This window comes from Momordica charantia (assembly GCF_013281855.1).
Source record: "Momordica charantia cultivar OHB3-1 chromosome 6 unlocalized genomic scaffold, Mcharantia_2.0 BLBB01000006.1, whole genome shotgun sequence".
NCBI lineage: Eukaryota > Viridiplantae > Streptophyta > Magnoliopsida > Cucurbitales > Cucurbitaceae > Momordica > Momordica charantia.
The window spans coordinates 18,872,533-18,890,220 of record NW_028275164.1 but is presented as its reverse complement, the minus strand read 5'-3'; the positions used below and the strand labels follow the sequence as shown (position 1 = coordinate 18,890,220).

At 42.5% G+C, this 17,688-nt stretch overlaps 1 protein-coding gene across 4 annotated transcripts; it reads right to left on the bottom strand.

The window, feature by feature from the left end:
- Positions 1-1,342: 1,342 nt before the first annotated feature.
- On the bottom strand, positions 1,343-4,119 carry LOC111023487 (cytochrome B5-like protein). 4 transcript variants are annotated; one of them, XM_022300941.2, is made up of 6 exons: positions 3,971-4,119; positions 3,161-3,241; positions 3,019-3,053; positions 2,171-2,248; positions 1,970-2,061; positions 1,343-1,669 (listed from the first exon to the last, which is right to left on the bottom strand). In XM_022300941.2, coding segments are annotated over exons 1-6 (354 nt in total). In that variant the 5' UTR covers positions 3,972-4,119; the 3' UTR covers positions 1,343-1,602. The 4 variants fall into 4 exon arrangements, with proteins under 4 accessions (XP_022156633.1, XP_022156636.1, XP_022156634.1 ...); XM_022300944.2 differs by having other exon boundaries at positions 3,161-3,244; positions 3,949-4,115; XM_022300942.2 differs by having other exon boundaries at positions 3,949-4,113.
- Positions 4,120-17,688: the final 13,569 nt, after the last annotated feature.

Genomic DNA, 17,688 nt, shown 5'->3' with positions numbered 1-17,688 from the left:
ATTTTCTTGTTTAAATTTTGTTTTCGTTTTAATTTAATGAATATTTTCTCCTTAGATTTGTTAGTATATTTTCTTGGGAAAATATTTGAAGTGGAAAATATAGGTAGGATTCTCTATAAAAGAAAAAATAATATTTTATTTTAAAACTATTTTTAAAAAAGGTAATTTCGCATCTAAAAAATTGAGTAGAAATCTTTCTAATTTTAGTTGACCTTAGCATATTTTGAAATTACCTGGCTATATTCGTTATTACCCAAAAAAAGAAAAAAAAAGATTGATATGGACAGTGCTTCTAAACCAAGACGAAAATCATCGAGACAAGATTAACTTTGTGAATTTAGAAAGAGGGAACGGAGAAGACAGCTGATGTAATGTGGTGTGAGGAGGGGCCCAATTTAGATGGGCAAAGTAGACTTTTTGAAAATATAAGGTAGTTTTTTAAACAAAAATTAGACAAAAGGGGTATCTTTCATAGCAAAATGGGGTCCTTTTTTTTATTGTCTTTATTGAAATGCATCTCTTGAAATACGACCATGGCATTATTAAAATGCTTGCGTAAATGTATACTTGGATATCAATGGGAAAGATTTTTGATATAATTGGGTCTCTATCTACAATACTTTATCTATCCATAAAAGATGTTTGATTCAATCTTTGTCCAAGAGTGAGATCCTTATGTCTCATATCTCTTTTAACATTCTCAAGTAACCAAAATTATGGAAAACACTTAGAGAGATCAAAACATTATCTTAATAAAAAGTTTATAGGTCAATATGCAAGTCAAAATTAGACAGACAAAACAAACTTAGAGCTTGTTTGGTTAGCAATCCATATTATGTTTCTTATTTTCTAATTATTTTCAGATTCACTGAATTAGAGAATACATAGCATTTGAAGTTGTTTTTGAATTCTTTGATTTAAATAATGAAAATTCTGCTAACAATATTTGCATGTTTTCTTTATTTTTAAATTTTGAATTTAAAATTTTTTAACGTGAAAATACATTGAAAAAATATAAAAACTTTGATGTTGTAAATCCATTTTGTTTTTGTTAATATGAAAACATGTAAAATATAATATACTATGAATTATTAACATTGTAAAATAATAACTATATAAAATTTATAACAAAAATGTTAATAAATTAGTTAATACTATTTTTAGCTTAAACTAAATATTTAACTGATAACTATTCTTAAACTATTCTTAGTCTGCAAATATATTGCTTAATATCATTAATCAATTTCAATTTCAAATTGAGATTTAATTTTTAAATTTGTTTGAAGAATACAACGAATATTTTATTTTCTAACCAAACACACCCTACCCAAAACAATGCAAATGAAACTTCAAGAGTTTAGTTCAAAAGTGCATCAAACAAGGCTACTACGTAAAGTCTCTCACTTTCAATCAGTACATCAAACACTAAAATGAAAAGTCTAAGAGTTCAAATTCAAAAGAGATGTGATCTAAACTAGTGTGTACAGTATATAGATGTTACAAATACGCGTATATCCTCCATGAAATGACACTTCGAATTCGAGATCTCGAATATAAACACATCCTCTAAGTTATTGTGCAAAGCCAAATGTTATTTGGATGCTACAGCCTCAGATCTCCAATGCAGAAGTCTTCAACCACGTCGAAGACTCTGGTTCCGTGTTGTGGTCTGCACAAAAAATATAGAGGTTGAAATTAACATGTTCAAAAGATTGTTGATAGGTCTTAAATGACTTATCTCAATGTTTCATTCACAATATCAAAACCAAAACAGAGATCAATCGTTTTCTAGTGTGCTTAAAGAGGCCAAACACCCTCCCCTTATGAGGAAGGAGACTTCGCCCGCCCAAGTCCTTGTCGGAGAGACAACAATGCTAGAGTATCCAATCAAGATTATTTGGACAGAACAAATTATATATGATACAATACAGCTTATAGCATCCTAAAAATGTATGAGAGAGGACTTTACCCGTAAAACCCTTCGGTAGCATCGTCCCCAGCATGTGTTAGGATGGCATCTCCCCCCGGATGTTCATCTACATAGGAGGAAACATCGTACACCTATGCTCGAAGAAAATTGAAAATAGATTATAAATTGCAAGAATATACAAGCAAATCCCAACTTTTGTTAAGAGCCTGGAGATCAAACTAGAAAGAGAGAAGATTAAACCTTGTTCTTGATAATAATCCAACAATCTGTTCTCTTGTTATGAACCGAGACCTCAGCTTTACTGTAGACTTTTGATGGCTAAAAGCAAGAAATAACATTTAGGATATAATATACAATGAAAAGAATATTCCTGCCAATATGAAAGATTAACACTGAATCTTTGATTTAATGAAAAATAAGGCCTATCACAAAACTGGACAGCATTAACAGATCAGCTAAACCAAGAATCTCAGTAATCCATAACATAGTTGATAATTTTGTAGGTGCTTGTGCTTCACGCATTTAAGTATTAAATGTGGGAGTATGATTCTATTTGTATGATGAATGAGGACATAAATTAAAGTAGTTTCAACAAATCTCTTATAATTGGGGAAGTGATGAAAGCAGTGCTGAAAAATATCTCGTGCATGGCTATTTTTGATAGTCCTAACCAATATCAGCACAGCACTTGAAACCACAAACATCATCACTCCAAGTAACAAGAAATTCGACAATAAAAGAAAACCATCATTGAAAATTGAAAACACTTAGACTAGCAAATCAACCAATCCAGACTACGACTTTTTTCCCACTCATCTGCCTTTGAGAGAAGGTCGAATAGTACTTTTGAAGACTCAGATCCTATTGTCAATAGGATCCAATAGCAAAGGAATACATTCTCCATAGTTAGAGCCTGGAAAAAGAAACTTGCACAAGCCATGATAATTTCTTATACCATAGAAGCTGAATTACATTGAAGTCTCACCTTCTCGGCAGCTAAAGGGAAGCTCGTTTATAAAATTGAAACTAAAGACAACTAGTCTTCAAATCTTCAGTACAAAGAGAAAAAAATTATGTATCCAAAGTACCTTATTTGCTTTTAATTGGACCTTTTGTACATTTCCTGCATCCAGAATATAACACAACCGTTAGCTCAAATCCATTCGATTGTATGGAATTGGATTCATAAGAGGACTAATGAAACAAAAGAAATACATTCACCAAACTTACTGTCACGTGGGACTAAAACTAGAGCTCCCAAACAAACACCAAGAATCAATGCTGCAACAATTATCATCATTATGTAGCTCACTGCTATATCAGATTCACAGTAAATAAAAAAAGCATCATGCTCAAACGAACCATTACCATATTGAAATTCATAAGTGTTGTGCAAAAAACACCTATAAACCCAATGCTTCTTTCTCCAAACACAAATTAACCAAACATCAAAATAAATCCATTAAACAATATCAACCAATCAAAATAAATCCACCACGTAATATCAACCAAAGAACTAAAACAAGTAAAGAGGAGTCACTCAATGTTTTCAAGTACAAGGCGCAAGATGCACTTCAAGGCAACAAGTCCATTGATCGCCTTAAGGCGAGAGGTGATACAAAAGCGAGGCCTGAGTGAACCGAGACACTCCTTGATAAATAAATAAAAACTATATATATAGAGCATAAATTTATATAGTAAACATAGTTTAAAAGCATCAAAACTATAAAAGATCAATACTGAAATAGTGAATACATCAAAATGTTAAAAAGAAACATAAATTAACCAAATTCTATTAGTTCCCAACAAACAGCATTAAGAAATAAGAACAAAAGTAAATGAAAAACGTCAAAGATCATCCTCCTCCTCTAAATCTAAAGCCTCATCTCCATCTTGGACATTCTCCTCAGTCCTCACAATCTTCCATTTTCAATTCTTTTTCGTTAGTGTCTTCATCGCTAACCACTTGTATACATAAATGAAAAGAAGAAACAAATATATGATGAAGAAAATAAAACCTTGAGGAAACTCAAAACCCACTAGCGATAGAGGAAGATGCCAACGGTGGTGGTGGCGAATGAAGAAGGCGGTGGCGGTTGCAGTAATGAAGGACGAAGGCTTCTGGGTGCAGGTCTTTTGATTTTTGGCAGTGGGTATTAGACTATTCAATTTTTAGGGTTGCTATTCGTGGGTTTTACAATACTAGTACTCACCAGGTGCGTTGCACATTATTTTTATTTAAAAATAATAATTCATTATGATGGAATGTTAAAAGTATATGTAACAACTGCAATTTAACCTTTATAAAAGGTTGTACATTTTTCTTTCCTAAAAAGAGTTATATATTAATAATTTGTAGGTGTGTTTACATAAAATATCTTTTGTGATAATAAATTTATTTTTTAATTTCATTTATTTCGTAGTGCATATCTGTTTTTTATGTTATATTTTCAACATACTTGTTTGGGGGTAAACATACCCAAGACACGTGGAGGACCCTCATTAGTGTTTTGGGGAATTGAATAAAATGGATTGCCTAGGTCCACCTCGACCCTACCGAGGAGACCAGATTCGCCCGTTTTAAAAGGCTAAGTATGGGCACCAAGGTTCGACCTGATTGGGGTCCGACCTGCTCGGAACCCGACAGGTCTGATATGAGAAAAGACATATAACCGCCGGTCGTGTGTACTGTCGGATCCATCACCTATAAATAGAGGGCTTCATTTCACGCTCAGGTATCAAATCTCACCTCGAACTAAATACGGAGTCCGATCTATACTGACTTGAGCGTCGGAGTGCTTACCCCCTTGTGCAGGTCCACTCTAGTGTTCAGGTCGGAACCGGAGACCGGGTTCGAGCTCGATTCGTGCAGAACCGTTGTGCAAATTCCTGCATAAACATTTGGCGCCGTATGTGGGGAAGATTTAAGTCATCCCGATCTAAGAAACATACGCAAAGATGGTGCAACCAGCAAACTCTGCTAATACGACAGAACAGCGGGGTGTGAACGCTGATAATGGCACTCAGTGAGACCTCGACGTAAGAATAGCCGAGGACCAGGTCCGAGCAGGGCAAGAGGGAGATCTGCCGCGCAGATCTGCCCGCCATGCGAACCAAGAGTTACCCCCTACTCACCCGAAACCCTCAAAGGCCAACCGAGGCTGAGGTGGGACCACGAGAAAAACCTCCCAAAGGGTCAGCCAGGCAGCAGACCCTGAAGCTTTGTCTACTCTCCAGCACGAGCTGGATGATATGCGCCATCGGTTGCGTACAATGGAAGAAATGTACGCCGAGGCAACGCGTGCTAACAGAACTGCGTCTCCCTCTAGGGTCCTGGGCGCACCTGGTGAAAAGGGAGCTCCATCCATCCAACCTGGCGACCGCGAGCCCATTCCCAACGTTGAAGGAGTGGATTACAGCTTGCAGGATAACGATCTGAGAAAGCATCTCACTGAAAAGAAGAAGAGAGCATCTCGGGAGCCGGAGGACTCTCCTTCCTACTCCCGAGAGTTCTCGAACTCGAACCTAAAGGCTCAGTCAAAATACAAGCCTCTGACGCCAGAAGCTGTGATAACTAGAGAAGAGTTCGACCTGATGAAGCACAAGTTCGATGAGCAGGTCGAGGCGCTTAAGGCCAGGTGCGAGAAGAAAGAGTGCTCGTTCGACGATGGCGACTTGGGAGAATCGCCATTCACCTCGGACATCTTGGAGGCTCCAATCCCTCCGAAGTTCAAAACTCCCACGATGAAGCCTTATGATGGGTCTAAGGATCCAAAGGATTATGTTGAGGTCTTCGAAGGCCTCATGGACTTTCAAGCGGCAACAGATGCAATTAAATGCCGCGCCTTCCAGATCGCGCTTACCGGCAGCGCGCGCCTGTGGTATCGGAGACTGCCGGCTAGGTCGATCTCGACCTACTCTCAGCTGAGAAAAGAGTTCATTAGTCAATTTTCTTCTCGGCATTACGATAGAAAAACAGCGACTCACCTAGCCACCATCAGACAGAAGGAAGGTGAGACGCTGAGAGAATATGAAGGTTCCAGGAGGAGCAGCTGAAGGTCGCGCACTGCTCCGATGATTCGGCCATGTGCTACTTCCTCACCGGCCTGGCCGATGAGACCTTAACAATAAAACTTGGAGAGGAGGCTCCAGCCACCTTCGCCGAAGTCCTGCAAAAGGCGAAGAAGGTCATTGATGGGCAAGAGCTCATCCGAACCAAAACTGGCCGACCTGAGAAGCAGATCGACCAGAAGAAGTTGAGCCAAGAGAAGAGGAAGGCTGATTCCAAGTCTAGAGATAAGGGATCGTCCTCTTCTGCCAGCAGAATAAAGTACCGTAGGTCGGAGAGCGGCCCCAGCCGGAACCGACCTTATGAACGGTATACTCCAACCACCATCCCCATCTCCGAGATATTCACTAACATTGAAGAGAGCGGGATGGAAAAGCTCCTCAAGCGACCTGAGAAGCTCCAAGGAGACCCAGAAAAGCGCAACAAAGATAAGTACTGCCATTTTCATCGCGATCACGGCCACAATACGTCAAGTTGCTGGGAGTTGAAGCGCCAGATTGAAGACCTCATTCAAGACGGCTACTTCAAGAAAGAAGAGAGGAAGCGTTCAAGAACGCCGCCTCGCCGGGATGACCAACCTGCGGTCATCAACACTATTTTCGGAGGTCCGAGCGGGGGCCAGTCCGGAAACAAGAGGAAGGAGCTAGCTCGCGAGGCTAGGCGCGAGGTATGCGTCATCAGGGAGCAGAAACCTACTTGCTCTATCACTTTCGGCGATGCCGATTTGGGGGAGGGGGTCCATTTGCCCCATAATGATGCGCTCGTGATCGCCCCTCTCATTGATCACGTCCTGGTCCGAAGAGTACTGATTGATGGAGGCGCATCTGCCAACATCTTGTCCCTCCCAACATATCTAGCATTGGGATGAACCGGGTCACAATTGAAGAAAAGTCCAACACCCTTGGTTGGATTCTCTGGAGAATCGGTCTCCCCAGAAGGGTGCATTGACCTGCCGGTCACTATCGGACAAGATGCTACCCAGGTAACACAGATGGCCGAGTTCGTGGTGATCGACGGCAGATTGGCTTACAACGCCATTTTCGGGAGACCCATTATCCACTCATTTCGAGCCGTCCCCTCCACATTGCATCAAGTCTTGAAGTACTCAACCCCGAATGGAGTGAGCACGGTCCGAGGTGAGCAAAAGACCTCACGAGAATGTTATGCATCCGCGCTTAAAGGGTCGGCGGTATGTGCCCTGGAAGAACAAACCAGTCATGGCAAGCTGCAAGAATCCGAGGCAGACCTGCCAAAGGAAGGCAAAAGGCAGTTCTCCCCGCCAACAGAAGAGCTCGAGCTTGTTCCTTTACTTAGCCCTGAAAAACAAGTAAGCATAGGAACCAAGCTGGGGGCCACTGACAGGGAAGAACTGGTCAACTTCCTCAGATCTAACTCAGACGTCTTCGCATGGTCTCACGAGGACATGCCTGGCATCGACCCAAAGATCATGGTGCATCGCCTCAACATAGACCCATCATTTCGACCTGTAAAGCAAAAAAGAAAACCTGTAAATAGGGAGAGGAGTGATGTAATTGTTGAGGAAGTAAACAAACTCTTAAAAGCTGAATATATACGAGAAATTCTGTATCCTGAGTGGCTCTCTAACGTTGTATTAGTTAAAAAATCCAACTGGAAGTGGAGGATGTGCGTGGACTTTACAAATCTAAATAAGGCATGCCCAAAAGATTGCTTCCCCCTTCCGAGGATCGACCAGCTCGTGGATGCCACGGCCGGGCACGAGCTACTCACTTTCATGGATGCCTACTCCGGATACAATCAAATTAAAATGCACTTACCAGACCAAGATCATACCGCGTTTATTACAGACCAAGGTCTGTACTGCTACAAGGTGATGCCTTTTGGCCTAAAGAATGCGGGTGCGACCTACCAAAGGATGGTGAACAAAATGTTCGCCAAGCAGATCGGTCGGAATATGGAAGTGTATGTGGACGACATGCTTGTCAAGAGCAAGCAGTCAAAGTCGCATCTTTCCGATCTGACCGAAGCCTTTAGAGTACTGCGCAAGTACCAAATGAAGCTCAATCCGACCAAGTGTGCTTTTGGAGTCTCTTCGGGGAAATTCCTTGGTTTTATGGTAAACAACCGTGGGATCGAGGCCAATCCAGAGAAGATAAAGGCCGTGCTCGAGATGGAGGCACCCAAGACTCTAAAGCAGCTTTAGTGCCTAAATGGCAGGATTGCAGCCCTGAATAGGTTTGTGTCAAGATCAACGGACAAGTGCCTTCCTTTCTTCAAGGTTCTTAGGAAGAAGGGACCGTTCGAATGGACAGTAGAATGTGAGCAAGCACTAGAGCAGTTAAAAGACTATCTCTGCTCGGCACCTCTACTCGCAAAACCATTGCCAGGAGAAAAACTCCACTTGTACCTGGCAGTATCTGATAGCGCCGTCAGCTCGGCACTGATCAAGCAGGAGGGTGCGAGCCAAAGCCCCGTTTATTACACCAGTAAGGCCATGACTGAAGCCGAGACCAGATACCCCCAAATGGAGAAGTTAGCCCTCGCATTAGTCACCTCGGCTCGAAGACTTAGGCCGTACTTCTAAGCACACACTGTCATAGTACTTACAAACTTGCCCCTGAACAATATCTTCAGTAAGCCTGAAACATCAGGGCGTCTGATGAAGTGGGCATTGGAATTGAGCGAGTACGACATCCAGTTCGAGCCCAGAACTGCGTTAAAAGGGCAAGCAGTGGCCGATTTTATCGCAGAGCTCACTCCACCACCTCAGTTGGCCAAGTCCGACCTCCCGTGGACGATCTACGTTGATGGATCTTCCAACGAGAGGGGGTGCGGGGCAGGAATCCTCTTGCTCGCACCAGAAGGTGAGCGATTCGAGTATGCTTTACGATTCAACTTTCGGACGTCGAATAACGAGGCCGAGTATGAAGCACTCCTGGCAGGCCTGCGCGTTGCCAAAGGATTGGGGCCAACCACATTAAGGTCTTTAGTGACTCCCAGCTAGTTGTAAATCAGATTAAGGAGGAGTACCAAACGAAGGACCCCCGGATGGAAAAATATCTAAGCAAGGTCAGATCGCACCTCGCCCATTTCGGGACTTACGAGGTGAGTCAAGTTCCAAGATCTGAGAACTCTAATGCAGATGCCTTAGCCAAATTGGCATCAGCATATGAGACCGACCTGGCTAGATCGGTCCCGGTCGAGATCTTGGACACTCCTTCAATCTTGGAGCCAGATGTGATAGAGGTTGATACTCCATCACCCTCTTGGATGGACCCAATCGTGGAGTTCATCAAAGGAAGTCCACCGCAAGATCCGAAGGAGCAAAAGAAGATGGCTCGGAGGGCAGCTCGGTTCACACTTCAGGAAGGAGCGTTGTACCGACGTGGCTTCTCCCTGCCTCTGCTTAAATGTGTGACTCCTGAAGAAGGCCTTTACATTCTCAGGGAAATCCATGAAGGGGTGTGTGGAAACCACTCTGGCGCCAGGTCGCTGTTGGCCAAGGTGGTTCGACAAGGGTACTATTGGCCCACTGTCGAGCAGGATGCAAAGCAGTTTGTGAAAGCTTGTGACAACTGCCAGCGTTTCGCAAACATTATCCATCAACCTCCCGAACTGCTCACCCCCATCTCGGCCCCATGGCCATTTGCGCAATGGGGAGTAGACATCATAGGTCCTTTTCCCCTGGGCAAAGGACAAACAAAGTTCGCCGTTGTCGCTGTGGACTACTTCACCAAGTGGGCCGAAGCCGAGCCACTATCCCACATCACAGAGTCTAGGGTCCCAACTTTCATATGGGCAAACATTGTATGCTGCTTCGGAATACCCAATGCTATTGTGACGGACAACGAAAAGCAGTTTGACAATGCAAAGTTCAAGGACTTTTGAAGAAAACTGGGCATAAGCCACCTCAGTTCGTCCCCTGCGCATCCAAAAGCAAATGGGCAGGTTGAAGCGATTAACAAAATCATAAAACGAGGCCTCAAGCTAAGACTAGATGCCAGAAAGGGAAGGTGGGCCGAGGAGCTACCTGAAGTTTTGTGGTCATATCGAACCACCCCAAGAGAGTCAACTGGCAAAACTCCGTTCTCGCTAGCTTTTGGCTCCGAAGCTGTTGTACCAGTCGAGATCGGGATACCAACAGACAGGGTAGAGCAGTACGAGCCAACAAGGAACGAGGAAGAGCTACTCCCTAACCTGGACTTATTGGAAGGGAAAAGGGAAATGGCCCAGCTACGCTTAGCAGAATATCAGAACAGAATGACCAGACATTACAATGCTCGAGTTCGACCTCGAAGCTTCCAAGTTGGACATTTGGTCTTAAGAAAAGTTCAGAGCCATGTTGGCACCCTCGACTCAAGTTGGGAGGGACCGTTCGAAGTCAAAGGCATAGTCTGACCTGGAACTTATATGCTGGCCAATCTGGAGGGAAAAGTTCTTGCGCATCCATGGAACGCGGAGCACTTGAAGCGATATTACCCTTGAAATGTCAAAATAGTCCCAAAATGGGCTTGTAAAAATTTTCAAGGGGCGGAACTTTTAATAAATGGAGTGATTTAATTTCATAACTCCGAGTTTGATTAAAAATTAAATGGGGGCCACGGACTCCCATAAGACTTAAAATCGGCAAGGTAAGGGCAAAAATTGATCAAATTTGATCCTCAGAACCCACGGGTTCGAGGTGCGATGTCAAAATCAATTACGAGCCAAAATTCAATCCTTTGAACGCTTAAGTTAAAGGTGCGATGTTGAAGGTTCAAGAAATTCAATCCTCTAAACCTACGGGTTCGAGGTGCGATGTGAATATTAATTATGGACTCAAAGTTCAAATTGATTGATATTATCTTCGGACTTCCGAGTTCGAGGAGACATATTAAAAACCACTTAAAGAAACTCTCAAATTCAAACCTTAAGTAAAAGGGTGCGATGTGGAAAGAGCTATCTTACGCTCAAACCTTTAAATTTACAAGTTAAAAGGTGCGAGATGGAAATTATAAGTTTTAAGGGGAAAGTAATGAAGGAAAAGTTAGAGCTAGATGCGTGAAAGTGGAGAAATGTAAATTTCATTGATTAAAAAGACAGAGCCAAGACTTATGTACCTTGCAGCTCTGGCCTAAGAGTTACAAAAAGTAATAACAAAAGGGAGAAGAAAATAGAGCCTCAGCTACTTCCGAGGTGGGAGGACAGCTCGCCCTAGGACCCCAGAAGGTCAACTTCCTGAGATCCATCTTGTTGTGAAGGAACCTCCTCTTGCGTCGTGCCGATCTCATTAGGCTCTTGGCTAGGAGCATCCTCTTCCTCCATGTCGGAGTAGTCAGAGTCCAGCTCCCTGACGTACTTGTCCACCAGTGATTGGGGGCCAGGAGTCCCATTAGGCCCAGAAGCCCACTTCTCAGAGTATTTCTTCTTGAGATCGCTGAGATCGATCTGAAGGTGAGGCATGTCGGCAGCAATGCCCTTCATCAGGAACTTGAAGCCGGCGTCACTGAAGTCCTTGGCAAACCCATCGAAGTCTGGGTGTTGCCTGAACGACTCCTCCAGCAGAGATCCATTGGTAAGGCGCTCCTTCAGGTCCTTAAGCTCGGTTGTGAGGCGCCCAATTGAGGCATCCTTCTCCTCAAGGACTTGAGCGAGATCGTCCTTCTCCTTCAGAAGTTGGAATTTCTCCTTCTCCAGCCCCTTGGTGATCGCATGGGCTGCTCGGAGGTGAACCTTGTGCTTCTCACCCTCTTTCTTCAAAAGCTCGGCCTTGGCATCTGATTACGCTTGTTTACATGCGTAAAAAGAAGGTTTTAGATGCTGTTTTTACAATGTTTCAGCTTTGTTTCGGATTTTTCTCGATCGTTTGAGTTCCAATTCATGCAAAATTCATATATTATGGTTTGTGGTTGGCTTATATTGTATTTATGACATTTTAGGACCATTTGGGAGTGCAAATTAATCAAAAGAAGCAAAAAGACGGAAAAACCTACATGAGAGGCGCCAGGCGCCTGGGAAGCCTGCAGAAAAACAGGTTTTCTTCCAACTTTGCCCTTAATGAAACGCGTCTTCCAATGCGTTTTGGTGGTTCCAACCGATGCATACGTGTAGAAGAAGTGTTCCACTATCAGTTTGAGCACGATTTGGTCAGTCAAAAGAGTTGGAAATGGGTGATTCACCATCGTTTTAGGACCTACCTAACCAATTCTGCACAGCTATAAATTCCAGCAACTTCTCCACCAAATTCATCAAGCCTTGCTTCCTTCTCTTGATCATTTTTTAGTGTTTCTTTGTTGCTTTCTAAGTACTTTTGAATTGCTTTCATTAGTTGCTTTTGGTTTTTAAATCCCGAGTACTTTACATTCTTTTATTGAGCTTTGTTTTGTTTCCATTTGTACTTAGTTATTTTCTACTTATTCAAATATATAAAAATCTAGCACTTTGCTTATTCTCTCTTTGCCTTTACTTTATTTTTAGTTAAGAGAGTTGTGTTTTTGGAGGAAAGAGCACGTGACACTCTCCCTTGCTTGAAAGAGAAGGGCGAAGCTCTCAATCCCGATAAGAACTCTCCGTTAGTTAACTTTTGTTTTTCACACATGCATTCCACATTCAACCATTTTACTTGCTGTATTTTCTTCAATATGTCTTTCTAAATTCCCGTCTCTAGCCCGGTTATGGATAGTTAGCCTTTTATGTCTAAAAAGGGTTGCTAAGAAGTAGTGTTTTTACTTTCCATTCATTGCTCAACATGTTTTCCCAAAAAGTTAGGATTTAGAGAAGGCCACTGTAAGTCTTAACAAGTCAATACTGAAAAGGTTGCTTATTTGCATTGTTGAGTGGTTAAACCGAGGAGAGGAGCGCCTTAGACATAAGGGTTCCGCTTAAGTAGCCTAGACATAGGACCTTAACCCGAGGTTGCGACTATTTCCATCCTTAAACTAAGATATATCTCATAATAGACATATTAGGGAATGTCTTAGGACTTTGAACTTGCTTAGACATAAGTAAAGTGAGAAGCGTAGTCGTTAGTTTCTAAAGTAAAATGCATATTATCCTTAGCATGTCCTTGATTCTTTGTTGGCTAACTTGAAGTAAATCGGGCTAGGTTTTATTATTATAAGTTCAAATCCCAAATCCAAAACCATTATTTGTGACCACTTCCCATTTTACAAGAATCACTCATTTCAACATTCACTATTCTTTAAAACTTCAGAGTTTGGAAATTATTTAGAAGTCCTTGAGGATCGATACTTGGATACTCCATCCATTTTATATTACTCTGACAGGTGTGCGCTTGCATCTATATAATTGTTACCACGCTTAGTGCGTGCGTTCAGCATAAACACCCAGTCAGCATCCACCTCGGCCCTTAAAACATCCACCTCGCCTTGGGCCTTTAGCAGCTCGCCCTTCAGCGTGGTGGCAGCCTATAAGGCAGCAGAGGAGTTCTCCCTCTCCTTTGCAGCCAAAGCCTCCCTCCCATCCAGTTCGGCCTTGACTATAATAGCTGAATGGATGGAAGTGACAAACGCCTGCGAAAGTTAAGGAACACAATGATTAGATCAAGCTGTAAATTGAGGAAAAATAATAACAAAGGTGGATGCAAAGCAGATCTTACCTCGGCAGCGTTGTCGATGGTCCTCTGCAGTACGGACCCAAGATCGCTCACGAACTTGGATGCTCTCCTTAGGTAGCGGTCCAAGCACGTGGCCGAGATGCGGGACACCTGGTCCTTCACCCCGGAACTTGTTGGCTCCATCCTGAACCGCATTCTCACATCGGATGTTCCCCCCATCCGAGCTGCGGGGTCATCCACCAGATCAACATGGCTCGTAGGCAGAGTCCCACGAGCCCTAGCCTCCGAGGAGGAGGAAGTCTTCTTCTTCTTTCTTCTTCTCCTCAAAGGAGACTCTCCCCTCACCTCGTTCAGGGGAGATACATCAAGCGCCTCGGACTCCTCCCTTGGACGCTTCTCTTCAGATCGACCCCCAGAAAAGTCTAGTTCGATCACGGGGGTGGGGACTGCAGAGGATGGCCCAGAGTTACCCTGAGCCTCAGTCCGCGGCACCGTAGGCGTCACCGGTTCGGTGCCCACTACGGTCTTGAGGGCATGAGCACGACCCTTGGACTTGCGCTTCACACTTCCAGTGAATCCGCACACCATTGCTGCAAAATAAACAAGCATAAAGTTAGAGATCGAAGGAAAGACAAAATTGGAGTTGAAATCGAACACGGCTTACCGAGCTCGGAGTTCGGCCTGGAAGCTTCAATTGGTCGAACCAGAGGGTTGTAGTCAAGTAACCCCGACTCCAAGAGTAGCTTGTCGATGACCAAGGTTCCGATCTTCCTGCCCTTGGGGAAGTTATCCTTGTAGTATTTGAGGGTGTCGAAGGTGGCTTGAGCGAGCTCGGGAATCGGCTTAATCGACACTGCACAAAGCAAACAAAAGTTTTGAGTTAGATGTGAAAATTAAGAAATTAAAAGGAAAGAAAACAAGAAAGACTCCATACCTAAGTTCCCAAACCTAGTGGGAACATCAAAAAAGGCACGACCAGACTCGTCCTTTGCCAGCCACTCTCCAGAGGCAAAGAACCACTTACCTACCCATCCTTTGATGGAGGTCGGCCCCTTGACTATACCGACCTGGTTTTTTAGCTATCCTCTTGGCCTCAAAACACCCAAGAAGTTGGTCAACGCTTAGCAGCTCGGCCTCATCCTCGTCCCGAGCTCGCAACCAAAAAAGGATGGCTAAGGCAAAAATGACACCCCACCCATTGGGGGCCACTTGTGCCGGCGCCAAACCAGTTCGGTTGAGGAACTCTTGAGCAAAAGGGTGGAGAGGAAGTCTGAGACCGTACTCAAACATTTTTAAGTAAAGAGTGACCCATCCCTCTGGAGGATTGTCGGCTCTTTTCCATTCCTCCGGAATCCTAAGGAGGATGTCATTCGGAATTTTAAACCTCCTACGGAGGGGTCCAAGATAGTGCTCGGGCATCCTAGAAGGGTACTCCAGACCCTGGCCCGAGGTGGAGGTATCACTATCCTCTCCATCATCTGAGAACCTAAAGTTCTCAATTTCTTCTAGCTCGGACTCTAACCTATGAGCTAAGACCTCTCCAGAATCACTTGGTTTGGGGGGAGAACTACTTATAGTCCGACCTGCGCTACCTAAGTTATCACTATTTGAAGGGGAAGACAAGAAAACCACCATGTTTGAAAGAAGAATAAGAGCAAGGAAAAGTGACTGACCTACAGAAAGGGTTCGAGCTGATTTCAGATCGAACTCTAGAAATTCAGGAACTGTAAGGTTTGACCTGAAGTTTCGGGACTATTTATAGCTAATCGGGAAAACCTCTGCGCCGTACACGTGTAATCAATGAGCGGCTAGGATCTTCTTGAGATACGCAACGGCGGAATACTTGAGTGCTCCGACAACCTGGCAGATCGAAACGTCTTCCGCAACGGTCACATTCCCTCTACAAATGAAAAGTCGCCACGTGTCCGGAATGGATTCGAACGAACTTCTCTGTCAGGTCGAGATCGAACCTGACAGAGAGGGGGCCAATGTTTGGGGGTAAACATACCCAAGACACGTGGAGGACCCTCATTAGTGTTTTGGGGGAACTGAATAAAAGGGATTGCCTAGGTCCACCTCGGCCCTACCGAGGAGATCAGATTCGCCCGTTATAAAAGGCTAAGTATGGGCACCAAGGTTCGACCTGACTGGGGTCCGACCTGCTCGGAACCCGACATGTCCGATATGAGAAAAGACATATAACCACCGGTCGTGTGTACTATCGGATCCATCACCTATAAGTAGAGGGCTTCATTTCACGCTCAGGTATCAAATTTCACCTCGAACTAAATACGGAGTCCGATCTATACTAACTTGAGCGTCAGAGTGCTTACCCCCTTGTGCAGGTCCACTCTAGTGTTCAGGTCGGAACCGGAGACCGGGTTCGAGCTCGATTCGTGCAGAACCGTTGTGCAAATTCCTGCATGAACAATACTATTATTAATTTTTGAAACTCGAGTTTTCATTAGAGGATAAACTATGGATAGAAATGAAGATGTGACATATGGTATAAAATCTTGTCCTTTAATTATATCAAATAATTGTATATTTAAAAATGACAAAATAAAAATAATTAGAAAAAAAAGGGAAAGAAAGTTTATTAAATTTTCTTACAAAGTCAAAACTTCTTTATATACAATATTTTTTGTCAATTGATCATCTGATTTCACCAATACCTTTGTTGTTGCTGTAGAAATACCTCTTGAAAGTGCGACATACAATTGTCCATGGGAAAAAACATGTTGAGGAAGATAAATTCCCACATTGGGAATCATTTGTCCTTGAGCCTTATTAATAGTCATGGCAAAGCATAGTCGAATTGGAAATTGTTTTCTTTTGAAATTGAATGGATATCCTTCATCATTTGCCGCGCTCATTGGTATACGTGGGAGGAAGACTTGTTTTCCTCCATGTTGGCCAGATGTGATTTCTGCATAAATGACGTTCTTCTGAAATTTCCAACAAACTATTATAGTTCCATTACATAGACCATTAGATGGGTCTAAGTTTCTTAAAAGTATGAACGGACAATTTATTTTTATCATCAATTTGTGAGGAGGAACACCATTGGGCAATAATGAATTGAGAAAGTCTTCTTGATAGTAATTATGTGTGTCATCAATTGCCTCATCAAAACTCATGAACTCTTCTATGTTTCTAAGAAACAGACGAATCATTTTATTGTTGATCTCATCAACATACTCATTTGTGGTTAAAAGAATCGCTTTATTTGTTATATATTCAGCTGACATTGCAATTTGTGGGAGATCAGGATAAATAATATTCAGTAATTTTAATACGGAATCTTCATGACCTTCATCTATAATGACAATATCCTTTGGTAGGCGAACATAGTCTTCAACTATTGATGGTTCAGTTTCATTCCCAATCTTTAATAAATACTTTGCAAATTGGTAGTCATTTTGAGCTCGCATATTTTTTTTCAACGGTAATTTTTCCATTTGCTTCCAAAGGTATGACTTTACTAAACTTTCATGAACGGTTTGTTGTCGTGTTGCCCGTGGGATAATAGGAAGTACTTGTCGGAAATCCCCTCCAAAGACAACAACCTTTCCACCAAATGGTTTTGAATTTTCCATTATATTTCGAAATGTTCTATCAATAGCTTCTATTGTTACCTTTTTTGCCATAGGTGCTTCATCCCAAATAATGAGTTTTGCTTGTCTTACCAACTCTGCTCTATTACTCTGCTTAGAAATATTGCATATAGATTATTCATTTGATTGTAGTGGTATATTAAATCTAGAATGAGCGGTTCGTTCTCCTGGCATTATCGGAGCAGCAACACTTGATGTTGCTGTTGCAATTGCTATCATGTTTCTTGATCTTACATTTGCTAGCAATGAATGATATAAAAAAGTTTTCTCTGTTCCTCCTGGCCCATCGACGAAAAATACGCCACTTTTATTATTATTGATTCTATCCATTAGTATATCAAATGCAATTTTTTGTTATTCATTCATCTTTGATGATACTTCAATGTCTTCATCTGGGACCTCAACTGATTGCTCATCCAATACGTCTTTCATATACTTTCTATTACCATCATATGACTTATCTTTGATTTCTGGTAAATTATACATGGTAATTTCTTTGCCCATGGACTCCAAAAATAATTTTATATCTCGTAAAGTA